Source organism: Parasteatoda tepidariorum, chromosome 11 (genome assembly GCF_982258835.1).
Source record: "Parasteatoda tepidariorum strain Cologne lab strain chromosome 11, Ptep-v5.0, whole genome shotgun sequence".
Lineage (NCBI taxonomy): Eukaryota > Metazoa > Arthropoda > Arachnida > Araneae > Theridiidae > Parasteatoda > Parasteatoda tepidariorum.
The window spans coordinates 77,010,279-77,034,239 of NC_141765.1; the positions used below are offsets into that span (position 1 = coordinate 77,010,279).

The 23,961-nt window shown below is 29.6% G+C and overlaps 1 protein-coding gene across 2 annotated transcripts in view; it reads left to right on the forward strand.

Annotated features, from left to right (window-relative positions):
• LOC107454822 (xaa-Pro aminopeptidase 1) overlaps positions 1-23,961 on the forward strand; it is a 145,529-nt gene that overhangs the window by 31,105 nt on the left and 90,463 nt on the right. For both annotated transcript variants that reach the window (XM_087154615.1, XM_016072127.4), the window contains 3 exons: positions 2,718-2,822; positions 13,508-13,548; positions 23,905-23,956. In XM_087154615.1, the coding sequence (XP_087010741.1) occupies positions 2,718-2,822; positions 13,508-13,548; positions 23,905-23,956 (198 nt within the window). The remainder of the gene's footprint in view (positions 1-2,717; positions 2,823-13,507; positions 13,549-23,904; positions 23,957-23,961) is intronic.

A 23,961-nucleotide genomic window follows, 5' to 3' on the forward strand; every position in this document is an offset into this window, starting at 1 on the left:
GGGGTGTCCGGTCATTAATGGCTAGATAGTGTAGTTGTAGAGCAAGCTTGGGGAAAAGAGATAAAGCAAGGCTTGGCAGGGAGGGAGGAGTATAAGATAAATAATCTGTTTGACATTTATTACAGTATAGTTAAAAGTGATAAGCATAAAGGAGAGTAATATGACACATTTTATAGGAATGCATTCATTTTCCGTCCCAACACCTACAAGTTTAAAGATGGAGGACTGAAAAAGATATTTAAAGAAATGAAATTTGAGTCCACTATAACAAGTTTCCAAGTTCTAAGCTGTTCACTATAAGCGTTAAAAATAACATTATTTAAATAGGAATACGGACGGGACCGCTAAAAAAGTTCACTACATCCGAGTGTTCACTATATCCCAGGTTCACTATAGCGGGGTTCGACTGTATATGTATTGTGAGTAGGACTGGGCGATATTAGAAATTATATATCGTGATATATCGTCAGTTTTGCATCGCGATATAGCGATGTATCACGATATAGTATTATTGAATTTCATTTACTTTAAGGCACAGAAAGTCAGATTTCTATCAAGACTTCATACGCATATTGATTTAAATCAATTTATAAATTTGAAAATACATATGTTTTGCTAAAGAAAGATATTAAATAAATTGACTAAGATGTATAAATCTTACTTAAAATATTTATTGAAAAAATGTGTGTAGATACAGAATGAAATATTTGCACTTCTTTATCGTTTATAAGGTATAAGCAGTCTTAATTTAAGTTAACCCCTAAAACACCCTTAATGAAAAAAAATATTGTTATTAAACAAAAGCTGATTTTAAAATTTAAAATATATTTTAATTAAAATAAAAGCTAGATTGACTAAAAGCCGAAGTTTAAAATTAAAAATGTTCGAATTTTAAACTAAAAAGTAAACATAAGATTTGTAATAATTTCTTAAAATTTTCGTTCTCTGAAAGATTTCTCAGTTTAAAAATAAAAAGGGAATTTTATAAAGATATCTAGCTGAAATTATTGAAAGAAAATTCACAAAATTAAAAAAAAAGTTTGTTAAGAAATTCATTATACACTTAAAACAAAGTGTTAAAAATATTTTTTTTTTTAAAAAGAAACTTTTTTGAACAAATCAATATTTGCTTGTACTATTATGCGTAAATAATTACAGAATTATTAAGTTCGATCGTAATGTTCAAATTCTTAATGAAAGAAGTAAACACAAGTTTTGTTATATTTTCTAAAAATGATCACGCAAATAACAAAAGATTTCTTAGTTTAAAAATAAAAAAATAAATAAAAGTGAAATTTATCAATATATTTACCTAATAGCATAGGAACAAAATTTAAAAAATAAGTTCGTTAAAAAATTATTTGTATGCTTAAAACAAAGAGCTAAATAAATTTTAGAAAAAAAATGCTTCTTGAACACTATTTTTATTATTATTTCATATAAATAATTAAATTAAATTAAATAATGACCGAATTATGAACGAAAAACAAAGTAAGGCAAAGTTTCTTAATTAAATTCTTAAAAATAAAAACAAAAGAATTGTGATATTCGGTAATATATTTAGCTAATTAACTAATAATATAAAACGAAAATTAAAAAAAAAAATGATTTTACTCTCTAATAAAACGAAGTAGTAATTGATAAAAAAAAAAGAAAAAAAAAAAGAAATGAATAAAATTCGCAAACTTTTCAAATTATTTTGAACAAATAAAGTTTATTGACTTATGTCCAAAAAATAAGTTTTGTTTTAACTTTATTTCTAAAAATAAAAACAACTCAAGATTTATAAATTTAAAATCAGTAATAGAAGCCCATTAAATTATTAGAAGTTTTATCCGAAAGGTTTTTAATAAATTAAAAGAAAGTAAAAAAATAACCTAACAAATTTATTTAATTTGTAATTTAATTCCTTATGGGTGCCTTAAATTAGATTTCCGATAATTTTCACATTTAAAAATATAAAAAAAGTTTTGTCAGAAAATAAATAAAAAACTTACCTAATTAATGAAGAAACTTTTCTTTATAAATTCTTTTCAATAATAGATTGCGTTCAGAACAAGGTTACGACGGCGATCACGAAGTTAATCCCATTGAAAATAATCTACAAGAAACGATTTTAAATCGCGAAGGTGCGAAAACGAACATGTGATATAACGATATAAGATATCAAAAGTGATTCTGATTCTACCGCTCATCAGTCAAGGCCGTCTCAACATAACGAAACAATATCGTCTTCCACAGCGCGAGTTGGCATCGGAACGCAAGAGAAAGTCCTTGCGTGTATCGCTATATCGTTATATCGTCTTCTTCACTCGACGGCTTAAATCAGATTTTTGATGCATCGCTTGGAATGAAAGTCGCTGTATCGGTTTGCCGATATAGGCGTTAAATCGATATGTCGCGATATATCGATTTATAGCCCAGTCCTAATTGTGAGGTATGTTTATTTTCTGAAACACACATTTTAAGCTATGTTAATTTTCCTAAACACACATTTCAATTTATGTCCACTTTCTAAAACATTCATTTTGAGTCCTGTTCATTTTCTTAAATATGCATTCTAAGCTGTGTCCATTTTCTGAAACACTTATTTTGAGCTAGGTCAAGAATATAGAGTTCACCGATGCAATGTTAACTAGCATATACAAACGAGTATTGTATTTTTAGCTTGTATGAAATTGTAAAAAAAAAGACTAATCATGAAACAAAAATTCTAGGCACTGCTGTGATAACAGAAAACCATGCAAGCCTCTGGACTGAGCGAAGATACTTTCAGCAGGCAGACAAGCAACTTGACAATAATTGGACTCTTCTCAAAGAAGGTAATTTAGACACATTGAAGTTTAAATTAGTTGCTTATAAGAATGATTGTCTTTATGTGAATTGTTGATTAACTCTAAACTACTACAGTCAACCCCGCTTAAAGGAATACCATCGGTTCCACTCAAATCTATGCAATTAAGTGGGTTATTTGATTAAATGGGAAGTGCAGTATTCAATCTTAAATTCTAAATTTTTGCGAAATTTAACTTTTTGGTGGTACAGTAGAGAACCAATTATCCGGGATGCTCAGGACCATCGCTATCCCGGATGTCTGAATTTCCCGGTTTTCTGGATCGGCGAAAAAACGTAGTTTATCAATGTTTTATCGAACCCAAATCACAATGAAAACAAAGTAAAACATTTTAAGAAAAGAAAAGTTCAATTGAAAAAAAAGGAAAATAACATTTAAAAGAATAGAAAAATAACATTTAATAACATTTAAAAGGTTTGACAAGAAAAGTAAGTTTAAAAAATACAAAATTCGCATATATTTATTTTTTAAACATTTCATCAACTTTTAGCTGTCGAAATTTTGGTTTCTGATTGAGAAAGAACTGTTTGATTTTATAAACAGCCATTACATGAGTTTCCTCAATAAATGATTTCTGTTCCATTCCAGCTATCAGTTCTTTTGTTAATTCGATACATCGTTCATTAGATATGACTGAAACTTGTTCAGCCTTATCTTCGTCATCACTTTCGTTTTGTTCAGTGCCTGGGTTCGACACCATCTGAATAATTTCGGAATCTGTCATTTCGTTTACAATTGGGACGTCATTATCGATATTAAAGCACTCATTAATCTCTTCTGACATTAGGTCCCGCTCTAACCATTTTCGAGAGTATTCCCGGAGCTCCTTTTGGAAATCTTTTTCTTTTGAAATTTTAAATCCTTCAAAAGGAGAGTCGTCAACATCTTCTTCTAAAAAAATACAAGTCGGAATTAACTTCTGCCATGTGTGAGTTAATGTATCACGGGAAACAAATTCCCATGCTTTCGCTGACAACCATATAGCATCTTTCACAGTGAATGTTCTCAGAAAATCTTGGGCGGATTTTCCGTCATTAGCTGCGTCGATCAGCTTCTTTAAAAACTGAACCTTGTAACGGCATTTTAAGCTACGTAAAATGCCTTGATCGAGAGGCTGTATTAAGGACGTACAGTTTGGGGAGAGATATTGAATTTCTATATTATTGGTAGTTAAAACGACTGCAGGTAGATGTGCCTTACAGATGTCTAAAAACAAAACAATTTTACAGTCATTTGACAATCCCACCAATTTGCAATGTGCACGTGATTTAGGCACAAATTCCTTCTGGAACCATTCTGTGAAAAGTTCCTGTGTGATCCAAGCTTTTTTATTAACTTTATAAACTACAGGCAAAACTTTTAGCACCTTTTAAAGCCCAGGGATTCTTACTTTTGCCGACAACAGTCAGTTTCAATTTACATGTGCCCGCTGCATTCGCGCAGGCTAATAATGTCAGCCTATTCTTCGCAATTTTGAAACCACTAGTATTGATTTCATCTGTTGTAGTGTAAGTAGTATCTGGTAGATATTTGTAATAGAGACCCATTTCATCAATGTTAAAAATTTGCTGTAGGGTCAATTTCTGAGTCTGGACCACATTCAGCACAAAATCTGCATAATTCTCAGCGGCTGAGGCTTTTTCACCGCAAAATTTCAGTAATCGAATGCCGTTTCTCTCTTTGAATCTGGCGAACCATCCTATGCTGTACTCGCAATTTTTTTTATGCCAAACTCATTAGGAAAATTTTTTGCCTGAGCCATAATTATTTGTCTAGTTAATGGAAAGTTTTCTGATCTTCTCTGTCTTATCCACTCCATTAATACTTTGCCGACATCCTCATTTTTTGCCTGATGCAAAGTCTTTCGTTTTTTCATTGCATCTTCTCGCTCGGAATTTGAAAATAGAGCCAGTTTTTTTTTCTTTTGACCGTCTTTTCGAAGATCATAAATGGTTTGAGTCCCTACGTTATAAATCTCACTAAGAGATTTTACTGAAGAACCTTCATTTAATTTTTGAAAAATTTCTACTTTCGTTTTCATCGATAAACTCACACGCTTTCTTTTTTTAGACGTTGAAATAGACGGCATTTTCTTTCAGGATCACAAAATATACGACAAGTGCTATAAAATTCCAAAATTGAAATACATTTTTCACACACTGAAAAAGATTCCAAGCTTTCGCCTAACACATTTTAACTAATCCTAGCACAAGTAGATAAATGATGTATGATCTATTAATGTCAGAGAAGGGGGTGGAACCAATGTCAAATAAATGAAGCTGTGTGTAAAATATATGCCCATCTGGAGGCGAAGGTCAAGATGAGAAATTATTTTAAACTACTCTTTCTAACAGTAAAGACCAGATGTCCCATGAGTCATCCATTTCACAGAAGGTGGTTTGTAGGGATTAAGACAAGTCAAGTAGTTGTTAAATTACATTGCTAAAAGTAGCAAGATTATCTTCAGATAAGCAACATGATATCTTCAGATAGATTCATGTTGCGTGTCATTTTAAAACTGATTTAAAAAAAAACTAAAATTTAAACGCTAATTAAAATCCAATATATTATTGGAAAGAAAAGCACCAATAAGTTTCTAAGACAAAGCATATTTTTAGCATTCTAATATCAGACCGTCCTATAAAGAAACTAACAAATATATAAACAATCCATATTTAAACTTAATCCTTATTTATTAAGTTGAATCACAAAAAGAATAAATAACTGAAAAATAATGCATTTTACCAACAGATAAGCAAATAAATAAATAATAAAAATAAATAAACTTTAAAAACTTATATTTTTAATCTTTTGGTATAAAATAAATAAATTATCCCCATAAAATATTTAAAAAAAATGAAATCTTAAGGGAGAACTAATTAATCAATAAATTAATAAGAACAGCTTTTCAACAGTCATCCCCCAAAACAACTATATTAATGAAATATTCAACATTTTATATATATATATTTAAATGAAATTAAAACGCTTTTAAAAATAGAAGGGGAAAAAATTATAACAATGCCAATACATTTAGATTTTCTATTAAAAAAAATTAAATCATAAATAAGATGGATAGATTGAAAAATATAAATTAAGATGGTAAAACAGCAAAATTAATAAAGATAACTTATTTTGATCATAATACCAAAAAAACACAAAAGGAAACTATTAAATATATAAGTTAATTGAAGTTATTAATTTAATTGAAGTTGAGGAAAATTATAATAAACTAAATAAAACCAAATTAAATAAAAAAAAAACAATGCTAGAAAATTACCAAATGGAAACAATAACTAGAAAGGGCTCTATCATAAATATTAAAACCGGGAGATTGTAAAATCTACTGAATTAAAAAAAAAATTATGTTAAAGTTTATGAATAAAAAGATATAATTTATGAAGTACGAAATTTATTGTGAATGATGGGAGGAAAAAAAAAGGGTATTGAAATCAGAAATAAATTGCTTTAAAAAAGAGAAAGCTGCAATCTGCCTCATAAAATAATCGTCTGATTTTAGTAATAAATAATTGTATGCTTCATTATTAAACAATCTTTTCCGTTTATTATTTTTTTTATAAAATCAGAGAATTTTTAACGAAAGCAAACGCGATTCCACATCAAGCAAAATTTGAAAATAGAAGAGAAATCATGATTCAAATAGAAGAGAATCAGAGAAAGAATCTGAATTTATTTAATTGAAAAATATTGATTCGTTAATTAGTGTCAAATAAATTAATATAGCAGACAATAAAAAAAAGTAAAAAACGTTTTAAATTGTAATAATAATGTATTGTCAGAAATTGTAGAACAATAATTTGTCATAATAAATCACGGATAACAAAAAAGAAAAAACTGGAGAAAAAAATAAAAGATTAAAAAAAAAATCTGACACGTCAACAAGTTTCAAGTTCCTTGACTCAGACTTCTAATAGACAACATTCCAGAAATGATTAGGAATAATAGAAGAATCCTAAAGATGCAAAAAATAACGTCAGTCCGGTAAAATATTTTTTTATTCTCTGTTGCGCTAGCGCAAGTTACAGTACTGAAAACGGAAGCGAAATCTCGCAATTTAGTAGTGTCGAATTCTCTGACAATTGTTTCCAATTATGTTTTATTTTACTAAATTATTCTGATTACTTTTTAAATGATAAAATTTAATCTTTTTTTAAGTGATCAACTTAACTATATTCTTACTTTATCATTAAACTAAAATTTGCCGTTTTTTAATCGTTTTTGTATTCCAATTTGTACTTCCAATTTAGTTTTTTTTCCTTAGTAATGTATAGGGATATATTTTTCTTTTTATTTCTCTTTCACCTTCTATTCAACGATATGCGTGTGCAATGCTTGTTCTCCGCCCCCCCCACATAAATCAAAGAGAAAACGAAAACAGCATGCCACTCCCTTTTCGATTGACGGTAGCTTATCTGAAAACCACCAATTCTGTGGAATGCAGGGAAGAAAATAAAAAGTTTCCCCTTTTCTTGCCCCTTTCCGTCCTTAAGAACTTCAAGGTTACAGAAGAAATAATCAAGTTTTCTCTTGACATATGGTGGAAAAAATACCCCCACCCACCTTTTCCCCTACTAAACTTCAAAAATGAGTAACACTTCCGCATTTCTTCTCCATCCTTCCAGTTCAAAATGGCGGGAAAACCAAGTGAAATTTTTCCAGGTTTTCTGGGTACCGGATAAATGGTTTTGTACTGTATTTAGTGTAGCGTATTGATTAAAAACACTCAGTTTTATGATTAATAAACAATTATAATTAAAACTATCTGTGTTAGTATCATATAATATAAATGTCATTTAAAGTTACATAAACATAAATCAATGTTAGTGAAAAATATAATATAGAAACTAAAATATTATTTGATCTCTTTCGCAAAATTTTTTAATTGAAGACTGTTTTTATATCCGTTTAATTTGTCAAATTATAAAAATTAGATTTTTCCTTTCAGTTTCCGCTAAGACTTTCATGACTTGCGTATTCCTTTGAAATAAATTTAAATTTTTCTTATATTTTTGCATATTTTTTTCTAATGCTTAAAACTTGAGAAATTTCAAGTTAATGTGCTATTTTAGTTAGGAATTTTTTGAAATTGTTTCCAAGATTCATTGTTTTATTTTTCTCTGATTAATTCAAATCAATCTTTTTTGCACTCAACTTGCAACAAGCTCAGTTATTCACTGGATTAAACAATGATTATTCTACTTAAGAGAAAGACAAACTGTACACTACTGTGTTAAGTTTTTGAAACTTCTTATCAAAGCTAATAGCTCACCAGGAGGAGACCACAAGTCTTGACCGCCAAATAAGCCACTCTGTACCTTTTTTACATTCTAAATGTAAGTCAAAAAAGGGTAAAACCCCTTCTTTTACTTCAATGTGTAAATGGGAGCAAGATTTGATTAATTTTTCAACTTCACCTCTAACCAGCTGAGACCAACTAATGAATAGGAAGTATCTATTGAAGTAATCACCTATTGTATCCTTATCTTAACTGAAAAATAGAAATTCCATTTTAGGCAGGGAAACATTTCTCAAAAAAAAAAAAAAAATTCATTTCAATACCTCTTTATGCAATTGGGCGGGGACTAAAAACAACAAATATCTGTTTAAACGGAGAAGTTTAACATTAGTTTCATATAAAATGATTTGGTTCCATTAAATTTTATTCGTACAAGCGGATTATTCGATTCTCCGATATGCGATTAAGTGGGAACGACTGTATCATTTACTCATTATCAACATTACTAATATTTAATTATGTGATTGGAAGATAAAAATCCTCAAGTGAAGCATGGAATAGTTATCTACAACAATTAACAAATCCTTCTTTAAGTAAAGTCTGAATATTATCAGGGGTCTGCCCCGACATTTTGTGAAAGGTTCGGTTTTTGTGAAATTGTGAAAAATTACTCACATTCTTTCAACCAGGGTCCTGCTTTTATGAACTTGTGCAAATAGGGTCTGGTAATTGCAAAAAACTTTTTCAAGGAGTTTTTAAATTGTAAATAGATACAAGATTATGCTCAGCACTGTAAAATTATAATAAAACAAATAAAATTTTCAAAAATAAACAGCAATTGCTGCTTCTAAATTAGAGATGCAACATACAAATATTTGGTATTTAGCCTATACTGCTAAACGCAGAATATTCATTTCGGACCAATAATGGAAAAATCGTCTGCGGAAGACAAAACTTAATTTGTTTACTTCCATCTTTCTTGTTTTCTGTCCTGGGAAGGGTTTATACAATTAACAAATCAATAATGAAGATAAACAAATTTGTGAAGGGTCCAATTGAAGGAAAAATCATTTTGTATAGGGTCTATTCTTATGTTAAAATATTTTGTGAAGGGTCAGTTAACGGACCCAAATTTCTTCTACACCCTTGTGCAAATTAATTGAAACAAACTCAATAAATTCAGAAAACTAAGAGAAAATGCTATTTTATTTAAATTTATACAAACTCAAAAATTTTTAGTACATAATATGATCTCCACGACACTTTATTAACATTTGGACACGATTCGGCATGGATTCCACAAATTTTTTACAGTCATTTATAATATTTGTGTCCTTGTACCACACATGAATTAACGCCGTGATTAGCTTCTCCATAGTTGTACAGTCCATATTTAATAGGCGATTCTTGCATATGGCCCAGAGATTCTCAATTGGGTTGATATCCGGAGAGTTCCCTGGCCATTCCAATGTCTCAATTTGATTCTCAGACATAAATTTCTTGGCAATTTTGGACGTACGGCAAGGAGCTAAATCCTGTTGAAAAATCCCTGTTCCATTAGGGTATCGTTTCTTCAACTCTGGAACAACTTTTTTACCCAGAATAGTAATGTACTGCTCAGAACGCATCATACCATCAATAGGCTGCAAAGGTCCAACTCCATTGTAACCGAAACAACCCCAAAACATCTTCTTTAAAAAACACGAAAAAAAAGTTTGTTTCAATTAATTTGCACAAGGGTGTAAACACACCCTTGATTATTCAGTGAAATTGTTTCAAATTTTATTGCAAACATCATTAGGGTTGATCCTATCATAAACTTTAAGCAAATTTCTTGCATAAAAATTACAGCCACTTTAGCAAAGGGCAAGCAAATTCAACTATTTCCTTTTTCTATGAATACTTTAGGTGGTGGAAAAATTTTTTCAATAAAAAATAGTTAAACATACTTGGGCAAGGCTTACGGAATAGTACCATCTTAGTAAAAGATGATTAAGTTCATTTCTTGATGTTCTAGGAATTCAGTTTTGGCTTTATACAGTGCAAAAAAAAAAAAAAAACTTTTAATTTAATTAATGCAAAATAGAATTAAGTCAGTATTAGGAAAAGTAATGCTTACATTGTTTTGGACTAGCTAAAGCTGCCAGTATTAATTATTCCTCACAGCAATACCAATTGTGAGAGCATTTAATAGCTTAATAAAAATCCAGACTTAATTCTGAGAAAAACAAACTCTGGTGAATTTCCTGGCTGAAAAGGCTAATTAGAGAGTTTCAGAAAATCTTTTATCTAATATTTCTGTATAACAGTAGGCAAATTCAGTACTTCATTATTTTTAAGTGTAAAAAAAAGTTTCTTTAATTTAAAGAATATGTAAATACTATTTCTTTTCCCTAAAGATGATAAAACAACATCTACATTTTTCATCCTCTCTCCCCCCACTCATTGCTCATTTTCTCCCATTCCTTGCTCAACTTATAATAAATTTGTATTTTGATTTGAAGTTTTCTATGGGAAAAAAATTGCTAAGATTTGCCTTTAGCTAATATTTTGGCAGAAAGTTATAACACGACTAAATTCGCAAAACTGATTGCTATCTAGTATTGTATTACAAAAGAAAATATGTCAATATAATAGTGGGAGGAGCTCCAAAAAAATCTAAATGAAAATGAAACATATCAAGCAAAAAACACAACAAATGAAAAAAGCAATAATTAAGGAAAAATACAGGATAAAACACAAAATGTAGCATATAAGGCAAGTAAAGAAATCAAGTGTCCATTTACTTACTGACATCTTGCAAAATTGATTTAAAAAGGTTTTCGTAGCAGTTTGTCAGAATACAAAATATGAAATTAAAACGTAAATAGAGGATGGAGTGATATATTTTATATACTTAATTTGCAGTTCTTATTGAAGTCCAGATCCACAACTAATTTGTAAGTTACTTTGATTGCCCCAAAACTGTATTTGCGTTAGGTAATTTCATTGTACTGGATAATTCAAAGCTTATAATTAATAAAAGGTCAAATTTTAGTTTTGGCAATTTTTAGAGAGTTATTAATATTTATTGAAAAAATCCTTTATTAAATTTTAGAAGATTTTTAGCTATGGATTTTCCCTAATTAGATTTTCTCGTGATAAAAATATCAATTTAGATAACAAAAAAAATTTTTTATTCGCAAATTCATTTAAAATTATAACACACAATTAACTTAGTTATTTTATATAGAATTTAATTAGATTAATTGGATATCCATTGTTTTTAATCAAATTTTGAAAAAATTAGTCTATTTGTTTTTGGAATAAATAAGCATAACTGCAAATTCTTTTAATTCTATTTATTTGATTAAAAACAGTATTTAAATAAATGTTTTTTGAAACATTAGAATTCCATGTAATTAGTTTATCTATATTAAATTTGAAATCATTCCTTTTTTGTATAAGTAAAGCAATGCAAGAATATTTAAATCTAAAAAATTTATATTATCACATGGTTTCCATGCAGAATTAATTCTTCAGGGTAAAAATTATTGAAAAAATTGTATAATATTGAAAATTAAAAATAATTTAATCATCAATCAATCTAAAAACAAATTGAATATTAAGAGTAATGTTCTTTTCAAAGAAGTGTAAAAATAAATTAGCTAGAAGTGACAAAATATTAGATCCTTGTCGTTTTCCATCTATGTAATCAAAAAAATATTTTCCATAGTAAATATAATTATTAAAAATACAGATATTAATTAGAATTTCCCAATAATCAAAATCTCAATTAAAGATATTTTTATAGTTATAAAAATTTCTCAGAAGAATATTTTTTAGTTTAGAAAGGGGAATGCTAATGAAGAAATCTTGGAAATCAAATGTTGCTGTAGAATTAATTTTATTTTGTTTAATAATTCTAAAATAGGTTGATGCTAATAATTTTATTTAGTAATTAGAGAAAATAGTGCTAGGTTTAATTAAGTAAGTTAGGCCCACAAGTGATTGCTCAAGATTTAATAAGAATTTTATAAAATATTGGACTGATAGTTAATTTTAATTTTTAACCTCGTATGGAAGGCTAAAAAGTTTTAATTGATAATATTATTATTGAAATTACTTAGCTTGCAATTTTTTTTCTATTTATTAATTCCTTATTTAAAATTTCAACATAGAATTTTTTACAGAAGATAGCATTATTATTGTTAGCTTTGTCAATTACGGGTAAATTACAGAATGTTTTGATAATAAATAGCCCATTTCCATTCTGTTACATACCGAAAGGTGAGATCTTTAGATTAAAATTATTTAGTTCATTTAGAAAGCATTTTAGATTTTTGTTAATAGATCTATGGTAAATGTGTCTAAATTTTGTGCCTTTTAACATTATATTTCTTAATTCTAAATTTTCTATAATATTTAAATTACCAATAATAATGCTTTTCACTGTTTTCTTTTTCAGGCTATATTCATTTTCTTAAACTTGCATTTCGAGTTATGTCTATTTTCTTTAACACACATCCTGAGCCGTGTCAATTTTTTTAAACACTTCCCTAGCAGTAAAATAACTTGGCACCCTCATTGGACCAATATTCACGAATCTTGGCCCTATAGCAGTTCAAAGGGCCGATATTTTTCTGAGGTGGATACTATATGGAATTGTCCGATTCACCCGATATTTTACTGCCACTTTACAACCAATATTGGCCTCATATAGAATTGTCCAATACACCCGATATTTTACTGCCACTTTACAACCAATATTGGCCTCGTATAGAATTGTCAGATTCACCTGATATTTTATAATCATTATTCAGCCAATATAGGCCGATATTAACACTGCATAGGTATAACATTAAGAAATTTAAATATCCCAATATTGGTTCCTCAGAGCATGTTCATATAGGACCCATATTGAGCCAATGTTGAGCCCAACTGGGACCAAGGTATAATTGTTGCTAGGGTTAGCTTGAGCTGTGTCCAGAATAAAAAAATCACTGACAATCTGGTGGTTATATCTTTATCTGGTGAAATTTTATATTTGACTTGCGTAGTATTTAACATAATTTTCTATCAAAAAGTAATTTAGTTAGTTTCATTTCTTATTGGATTAAAGAAATACATTTATAATAAAATATTGCTTTGTAAAGCAAAAATGTAAATCTTAATTTTCTTGAAAATTTCCTTGAAAACTGGAAAAGTCAAAAAAAATTTATTATCTATGAGTTTCTGTGTTAGTTGATATGCAATAAGTAACTTATGATTTCATAATGCCATATTAAATTTTTGAAATACATCATATTTAAAAGTAATATAAATTCTGCATCTATCTTTTTAAAGTAGAGAAAAATAAATCTTGCTAATTATTTTCCTTCTCTCTCTTTTTTTTTAAATATAATATTTATTTTCAGGTTTGCCGGGTACACCATCCATTCATGAATGGTTGTCAAGAGTAAGACAAAATTTTATTTCTTCTTACGTAAATGAAAGTGTATGAAAGTTATTAAGAGTCAGAACTCCCGTGGCAGAATCACGGAGACATTGTCGCAAAACAGTAGTACAGAGTTCTTGCAGAAAGAATTTTCTTTTTGAAAGTAAAAAAAAAAAAACTTTTCAACAGAAGTTAACACCTCATGCATTAAGATAATCATTTTTTTGACGTGCTCAATTTACGTTGATAGTATCGTAGGAGGTTCATATATAATAATTCATAAATATATATATGTAATTATAAATTGTATCTTTTATATAAAATCGTTAAGCTGAAAGGTTCTGTTTTTAAATCATTGGCAATAGAAACTTAGTATTTTCATTTAAACATTACATATTGTATTGGGGCTAATTTCTAAATGTGTTTTAAAAATAAATATAAAATGATAATCTGTGTTTCAATGATGTATTTAGAAATATAATTTTATAAATGAAATGAAAACTTTGTTAATGTTTATTGTATAAATAAGTATAGAAAAATATGTCTTTAAAGTAGAAAATAATTAAGAAACTGAAGATATGCATGTTTTAGAAATCTAGCTAGTTGTTGATTAAATTTGTACTTATACATATTTTTTATGTTAAGTTGAAACTTTAGCATATTGTATTGGGGGTAATTTTTAAATGTGTTTTAAAAATATGGAATGATAATGTGTATTTCAATGATGTATTATTTAGAAATATAATTTTATAAATAAAATGAAAACTTTGTTAATGTTTATTGATAAGTAATAAGTATAGAAATATATTATGTCTTTAAAGTGGAAAATAATTAAGAAACTGAAGATATGTAAATCTAGCTAGTTATTGATTAAATTTGTACTTAAACATATTTTTTATGTCGAGTTTAAACTTTAAATTTATTCACTTCTTTCTACGACGACACATATACTGTAGTTCCTAGTATATGGTGTTTTTTTTAAAAATGTACAGGTAAATAATGTTTGTCTGAAATTTTTAGTCTGCTAAAAGTAGAAATTTATGAAGAGTTGAAATTTTTAACACTTTCTTGCTGTAGATTGTCTTTTAATGTAAACATATTTTAATTTTAAAAGTATAATTTTTATCTGAATGAGAAAATTTGCTTAGGTTCAGCTGTCTGTAAGTTTATAAATGTCCTTAGAGCAAAAGAAATTTATTCCAAATTCTCGGTTATTAAGGATTTCATATTTTTTTATATTAAAATAAAGTATTTTTCCCTTTGATTTAATGGGTTAATTTACCTATCTATATATATATATATTTATCTTACACGGCAACAAAAAAAAGCCTCATCACAACTCCCCGAATGGCAACGCTCAAAAATCGGCCAATGATTGCCGCTAAAAATGTCACATGCCAAATCTAGGTGAGGTGGCTCAACATATATCGCTTTTAAAAACGGAAACTAAAATGACCAGAGAGAGCATTCTCACCAAAAGTAATCTCTTCCGAATATCAGCTGCGGCAATCTCATACTATTAAGCTAGGCAGAAGTGAGTAGTCTTTATCGATAGATCTCTATTTTAGTATTTTGTCGAAAGCGCTTTTTTCACTAATTTATATATTACGAATTTATTTGACGATTTTTGATTTATATCACGAATTTATTTGTTTTATTATTGTTATTAGTTATTCATTGAAAAATGAGTCTCAGTCGTGCTGTTACGCTTTTAAAGTGTAATCAAATGAAGCGTGCTCGAAGATTGGAAGAGAGCATTGATGACAGCTATGAAAGATGTAGTGGTGAAAGAATGCGTAGACGACGTGCTGCCTTTCAAGATTTAACTGTTGATGTTGTCAAACACAACATCGGTTCCATGACCGAAATTTCCAGCTTTTGTGCTGCTCACTTCTGGGCAGAAGAAAAAAATTCCTCTGGGAAATATAACAAATGCTGCCATGATGGAAAAATCAAGTTGGAAGATTTAACTATCATTCCTGATTTGTTTAAACATTTACTCTGTGACAATTCCATCGAGGCCAAAAACAATAGGGATCACATCGCTGAATATAATGCTGATCTTGCATCATTTGGAGCACAGATAAAGCCACCTTCTGGAGACCATATTGTTTCCGCATTCACGGTCAGATTTATCACATGGTTTCTCCGCTGTATGCAAATGATAGTAACAAAGCTGGATGTAGGCAATTGTATATTTTCGGTTCCAGCGAAGCTACCGACAGACGCATGGATAATGACAGTGGATGTTTACGGTCTGTGATGGAGCAGTTAGATTATTTATCAAAACAAATAAATCCTTTTGTTGCATCATATCATCGAATGCATAAATTAATCCAATCAAATCCTACAACAGAAGTCAAGTTGGTTTTCATGGAAGATCCCAATTCTGATTTGAGGCGATACAATGCTCCAACTTCAAAAACTGAGGTAGCAGCAATATTTGTAAGAAAAAATGGAGAACCTCCATCTAATTGAGATTTGTGCATCTATCCAGTTGGAGATGTGTGTGAAACCATTTCTCCTATGAATCATTGTACAGATCCAATGGTTTATCCTCTACTTTTTCCTAGGGGAGAGAGTGGTTGGCATCGTGGAAGAGCGCCGCACTGCCAAACGTAACAGAGTTACTCAGCTACAATACTATGCCTACAGATTTGCAATTAGACACAGTTTCAGTCTTCACTGTAATGGGAAACTTTTTCAGCAGTTTGTTGTTGATGCATGTGTCAAAACTGAAGGATCGAGATTGAACTATTTGCGAATTAATCAAACGAATTTAAGAATAGAATTGTACCAAGGTCTGTTGGACGCTCTTCAAAATGAGGCATACTCAAATCACAAGAAGCTGGGAAAGTTGATAATATTACCTTCCACTTTTCAAGGATCTCTTCGCTCCGTGCAACAAAATTACCAGGATGCAATAGCAATTGTGAGAAAATTTGGTAGGCCAGATCTTTTCATAACTTTTACATGCAATCCGGCATGGCCTGAAATTTTGAGTGCATTACAGGGTTGCCAGCGTCCTGAACATAGACCTGATATTGTTGTTACAGGGTTCCCACGGTACTTGAAAGTCCTTGAATTTGGTTGAAAAAAATCAGGGCCCCAGAAAGTCCTTGAATTCTGCCATAGGGTACTTGAAAAGTACTTGATTTTTTAGAAATTAAAATACTACTAATTTTTCTTGCAAAAAAGTAATGAAAAAAAAAAATAAATTCAAAGGAAAATTATAGAAATTCTAATTATGCAATTTTTAATGCTTGAAGTGAAAAGGGCTTAAAGAAGATGCAAAACTTTTCTCTCCTAGATTTTTCAGACCAGATTGTTGTTCATATCTCTGATGTTTTGAAAGCTGAAATTTCTAGCAAATTTTAGGTTTTTTAGTCATAGTTTTGCGAATGATATATAGGGTTTAATTGATTTAGAAACATGTTTAATGTGTTGACTTCATTATTACGACAGGTTAATATTGTTGTCCTATTTGTTCTTTTAATTTATGTAAGAAGGATAATTAATTTTGTATCATTTACAATCAAATTTTTACATTCAGTTTTTACTGCTAATAAATAAAGTTTAGTCCTACAGGTTTCATTGATTATGAATAAACATCGTGATTCACATTAAACTGATTCTTGATTTATGGATCAGAAATTCACATAAAATGTTCTACGAATTGTGGTTTAACTGAAAGTGATCAATGAATCACATATCCAATATTACTTTAAAGTGATTTGCAAATTACTCATCAGGATTTGTATTAAGGTATTTTATACATCACATCATGATTCGCATTAAAGTTATTTATCAATTATGCCTCACGATTCTTATTCTAGTAGTTTACAAATCACGCATTGCGATTCACAAAAGAGAGATTTAAGATTACATATCTGTCCTATATTAAGCACCTTTCAAAACACAAATTGCAATTTGTGAAAATTAGGCATTCACAAAATTTACATTTTATGGATATATTTTAAAGAAAATAAATCTTGGAAAGTCTTAGTTATCTGTAAAATATTGTTCTACAATAGATTTTTGTTCAAAATACATTACTGATATTCTTAAGTAAGAACATAGAAAATTTGATATTAAAATTGAAACAGATATGTTAAATAGATATATTTTGATAATTTATCTAATTATATACATTTCCTGTAACCTAAAATTTGATCTAACATATTAAAAAAAGTATTTATATTTTAAAAACCGTGCAATTACACAAACTTTATCAATTATTTACTATGCTTGTTTAATGTAATATGCATTGCTCATTCATTCAGTTTCATTAATTCTAATTCGTTTGTCATGAAAAGTTTCACTGATGCTAGTTTTAAATGTTGGCTAGTATCCTGTGTCAATTGGATTTTTTTTTTTTTGGTCAATTGGAATTTTTTAAGGTAATTTGAAACAGCAATGTAACTATCAATCATTCGTATTATTAGCTGATGAATTTAAAAAAATTTTTTGTTGTTGTCAAATAAGCATTATGATTTAAAAATATACAATTTCTGCTTCTACGTAATTGTAAAATCTGGTTGACATGTACTTTAGTGTATAACAATAATATCGAATAGGTCCTTGAAATATTTGATTTTAGGTCCTTGAAAGTCATTGAAAAGTCCTTGAAATTTTTTTAAAAGATTGAGTGGGAACCCTGTGTTAGAGTCTTCAAAATCAAATTGACAAATTTGTGAGTGCTGAATTGCCAGATAGAACTCTTAACCCTGGACTTTTTGAAATTGTTTCCAAGTGCATGATCCATGGTCCCTGTGGCACTCTGAATCAAAATTCACCGTGTATGAGAGATGGTTTGTGTACCAAGAGTTTTGCAAAAGATTTTAAAGAGACAACCCAAGAAAATATTGATGGTTATCCTGTCTACAGAAGAAGTATTATTGAGCCTATCAAAATAGGAAAATTTGAAATTGATAATCGATGGGTTGTTCCTTATAACCCTTAGTTGTCGAAAAAATTTAATGGCCACTTAAATGTTGAGATTTGTGCATCAGTTAAAAGTGTGAAATATCTTTGCAAATATGTGTATAAAGGCCATGATGCTGCATCAATTAAACTTCAAATTAACAACGATTCTGTAGATCATGATGAGATTATGACTTTTCTTGATGGCTGCTATGTTAGTCGCACAGTGTTATGCTTTTAGCTGTTCATTTACCAAATCAACAACAAATTGTTTACCATAGCGGGCATGAAGGTGAAGCTGTCGCTCGAGCCTCTGCTAGAAATACGACTTTGACAGCAGGGTTTGAGATTAATAAAACTGATGCGGAAGCTTGCAGTTATTACTATTCTGACATTATTACATTTTTAATAAAAGTAATAACCGATGGAAAAGACGACAAAGAGGCAGGGATAAAATTATTGGCAGGATGCCTGTTGTCAGTATTCAAGACAGTGAACGTTTTTATTTGCGAATGCTGCTATTAAGGAAATCTGGTGCAATTAGTTTTGACGATTTAAGAACCCATTAATGGAAATCTCTGTGCCAGCTATCAACAAGCATGTAGAGAACTTGGTTTTCTTAAAGGAGATGAACACTGGCATAATACTTTGTGTGAAGCTTCACAAATACGTATGCCGCGCCATTTGCGAATGCTCTTTGCTGTTATCTGCAGATTCGGAGAAATTGAAAACATTCCTGAACTTTGGAGAGAGCATAGGGATCTTCTTTGTGAAGATTTTGCTCGTCAATACTCTGAAGAAACAGCAGTACAGTATGCTCTTGCTGAAATTAGTGAACTGTTAGTAGTTTATGGATTAACTTTACTGAAAGTTAACCTTCCAGAAGTCACCTTACCTGAAATTAGACAATGTTTACCAGTCTATGATGTGATTCGAGAACATACAGCCGGCCAGAATAATTTTGAAAAGCTAAATGTGCAGCAACGTGCTGTAGTGGATGTAGTGTTAAGTGCAATTTACGAAAATAAACCTCAAAAACTGTTTTTCTTGGATGGCCCTGCAGGCACAGGTAAAACTTTTATCTATTCCACTTTGCTACATATAATTCGTGGCAAAGGGGATGCAGTTATTCCTGTTGCGTCAACAGGAATTGCAGCTACTCTCTTAAGTGGAGGGAGAACGGCTCATTCAACATTTAAATTTCCTATAATCCTGAATGCTACGTCCGCATGTAATTTAAAGCCTTCATCTCAAGAGTCTACTTTACTGTTTGATTCCAAGCTAATTATATGGGACGAAGCTCCCAAGACTCATGTGCATGCTTTTTTAGCTGTGGATAGACTTCTACAAGACATCACGAATTGTTCACAACCATTTGGCGGGAAAGTTATGCTGTTGGATGGTGATTTTCGCCAAGTGCTGCCAGTGATTCCTAAAGGTTCCCGCTCACTGACAGTTGCTAGCTACTTAAGGAAACGTCCACTTTGGGCTAAATTTCAAGTTTTATTTTTGACCCAAAACATGCGTGCATTTACAAGTGAAAAGGAATTTGCAAATTGGTTATTGAGTGTTGGTAATTGCAAGGATGGAGAAGTGCTTAAGTTGCCAGAAATTTGTTATCCTGCAATCCAAGATCCTATTAAACAGTTATATTCTGACATTGTTTTTAGAACAGTTACACCTCAACAACTTAAGGGTAGAGCGATTTCGACTGTCGCAAATGATTTGTCAATAGTGTTCAATGATCGTGTATTGGAATTTCTACAATGAAGCTCAAAAATATATGAAAGTGTAGACGCCATTATAAGTGATGATTCGCAAGATCAACTCAGTTATCCTGAAGAATTTTTGAACAGCATCACTCCCACAGGAATGCCTCCCCATAAACTAAAAATTCAAAGAGGTGCCATAATTATGCTACTTAGAAATTTGATGCCCTCTAAAGGACTGTGTAATGGAACTAGATTAATTGTTACGAACCTTAGAAGGAATATAATTGAAGCTCGACTAATTGATGCTAAAGAAACTGAAACATTTTTTATTCCTAGGATACCTTTGATTCCACCGGACAACAACATGCCATTTTTCTTTTAAAAGAAAACAGTTCCCAGTACGTCTAGCTTTCTCAATGACTATAAATAAGTCACAAGGCCAGACTTTTGAAAGAATCAGTTTAGTTTTGACTAAACCAGTTTTTAGTCATGGGCAACTTTATGTTGGCCTCTCTAGGGTTAGATCATTTGACAGCCTAACAGTGATAGCTTCAAGTCCAGAAATTTATAATTGTGTGTTTAAGGAAGTTCTTATTCTTTAAAAGTAATTATATTTTTTGTTATTAACAAAGCCCTTAATCTTTCTCAGTATTTATTGCAAATTAATGTTTAGTTTCTGCAAGTTTTTCTTTACTATGTCAAAGCTCTAAGACGCATACTTATGTTTTTAAGAAAGTTGTGAATCGTTCATGGTTAGTATTTTTTTAAAAACATAATGTTTTGTTTATGCAGGTTTATCCATTGCAATTCACTTATTTCAATTTTTAATAAACTTAATTATAGCCAAAATTTTAACCTTTTTAAAGAGATATCAGTTTTAGAAATTTTATCTTAAGATTTTTTACTATAGCACATTTCTAATAGGTTTAACGAATTACATGTCATTTATTTGAATTCAAATTTATTTTAATGACTTAGTATTTACTAAAAAGATCCAATTTTTTTTAAAGAAAAAGTTGTTATATGGATTTGAATTCTTAGAATTTTGTGCATTTGCAATGTACCTAAGTTAGTAGCTAGCGAAGCAAGCTTGGTTAGCAAAGCAAACTATATAAGATTGCGTAGCAATTTTTGGGGGTTAGCGAGCAGGTTACGCAGCCCACTAGTATATATATATACACACACATACATATTAACTACCATAACTGCAGTTAATTTTTTCTTTAAAAAAAAAGGTGCTCTTAATTAGCTAATTTTGCTGTTCCAAAATAGAGTTTTGTTGCTCCAAAGTGAGAATTTCTCTGCTCCAAAATAGTTTTAGTCCACTTGAAGCCCTGTATTAACTTTTTAAGGCAATAATTCTTTGAATCTTTGGCAGTTATTGCTATTGATTTCTTCATAGTTGAGATATTTTTTATACGATATTATTGATTACAACATTCTAATCTCAAACTGATAGACGCATTTGAGGAGTCTGATTCAAGTCATTTCCTTGACGATCTATTTTTCGGCAATTGCTACTGCAAATTTCATAATTTTTCATTATTTCTTTTATTGAGATGATTCTTTACAAAATGCGAAGAAGGAAATAGCTTGTGTGCACCCCCTCCCAACAAAAGTACTCCAACAAAATGCGAAAATATCACCCATAATTTTAGAATAAAAAACTATTACATGTTCAATTAAAAAAAAAAAGTATAATTTTTTTTTTGTAAACAGCGCTTTTGTTACTTTAAATTAGTAACATATATGTTTGTTATTATTAAAAGTATCTTTTGCAGAAAAATATTAGTGCTAGAGAGTTTTGTCACAGACAGCTCAAAAATTCTGTAGTGGGGGTCAGAACAAGAGTATTTATTAGAATAGTTTCTATTAGGCTCCTGTAATTAACTAAATTGAAATTCTGTCCGTAAGTTATTTTAATACAATGAGGTTTCCCCTCTCAATTTGGAGCTATAATGGATGGTGATTTTAATTCAAGAAACACATACTAGAGACATGCCTACTTAGATCATATTAATTTGAAACAGATAATTTTGTTGTTAGATAGGTTAATAATGGTATAAAAATTCTGTTTACTATGATGGAATGAATGCTCCTTTGTTTGATTCTGATGAATTTCTTAATAATTGTCTTAAATAATTAAATTTAAAAAAAAAAGGAATATATGGCTGCAATATTGAATAAAAATCACTATTTTAGCATTCTTCATTTGGGTCTATTGATTCATTTGTGTAACTTTAGTAAAAGTCAGGTTATTCAAAATTGAAATAATTTTAAGATTCTATAGTTTTTTAAGTAAATTATAATGTCAATTCATTATTTGAAAAATTGAAATTATTATTTTTTAAAAGAAAAAAAAACTAAACTTTCCGCAATTTATTAAATTAGAAGTTTTGCTGAATCTTGTTTATTAAAGATTTTATTTTTAATACTAGAAATTAACCACAGAGTTTGAAAATCATAAACTTAGCTCAATATATAGTAAATCATTTCAATGTAACTTTAGTTACATTTCTGCTCATTCTTTAGCTTTTAGTTAGATATTTTAAAATTTTGATGAAGTTGCTGATTTTGCCAGTTAAATGGTGTTTTTCCTGTAACAGTAGCAAAACAGTGTTGGAATAGTAGTTTATTGATTAAAACCCGAAAAAATTTACGAAAGCTATTAAAAATTACTGATTTTATATTGTTACATAAGACTCATAACATATTTAAATCTGTTATAGGGACTTACAGCAGAGTCCCCAACTGAGTCTTCCTCCATCGATTTTTTTTGGAGGGGGCAGGCAAATATAAAATTTCTACCACATTAATCTTGAAGTTTTTATGCCCAGACTTGAGTTGGCACTCCTGCCAAGAGTCAGTTCTACCAGTAGAAGTAGAAGAAGAAATAGGATAGTACAGTACAGAACCCGTTATCCGGAAAACCAAAAAACCGGAACGAAATTCAACAAATTTTCCGCTATTTTTTCAAAAAAAATGTTTTTTTCCTCATAATATTTCAGAATTTTTCTTTCTTTTTTGAAAGATGTTTACCTTACCATCATTTTGGAAATAATCATTAGATCGTTTTAAAGATTATTTCCAAATACATATATTTTTTTAATTGGGTTTAACAATAAAAAAAACTGCTTTTTGTAGCGATTCAGAAAACCGGAAAAATCAGTTATCCGGAATAGCGATGTTCCCTATCGTTCCGGATAATCGGTTCATTACTGTATTATTAAAAGCCAAAATTCTTGCCTTAAAAGAAATTGAAACAAATGGTTATTGAGAGTTATAAATTAATAACTATAACTCTCTTTTGTGGCGTCTTCTGATTTGCAATTTCATATTTTTTAATTTTTTGGATGTTATGCTTTCTTTAATTTGCTTATATATTTTTTGTGGACAAGTATTATATTTTATTTTTATAATTTTTTCCCCCAAGTAGAAATTCTGATAAAAAAAAAAACAAACTTGTTTTTCTTTCTAGCTGTAACACTTTTTCTCAAAAATACTGTGGTAATGTTAAAGGCTACTACAAATCTAAAACTTCATTATGATTGATTTTGACAAATTTCAAATTGCCATGATTTTCTTTAGCTGCTTTTATACGTATGAGAAATTAAAAAACTTATGTATGTTTTTCAATTTGTTTATATGTAAATATAAATATACATAGCATAAGTTATAAACTTAATTTTTTAATTTTCTATTAACTTATTATAAACATAGAATTCATAAATATATTTTATAGGTGCTTCCTGTTGGAAGTAGAATCGGGATTGACCCATTACTGATAAGTTATGGTAAG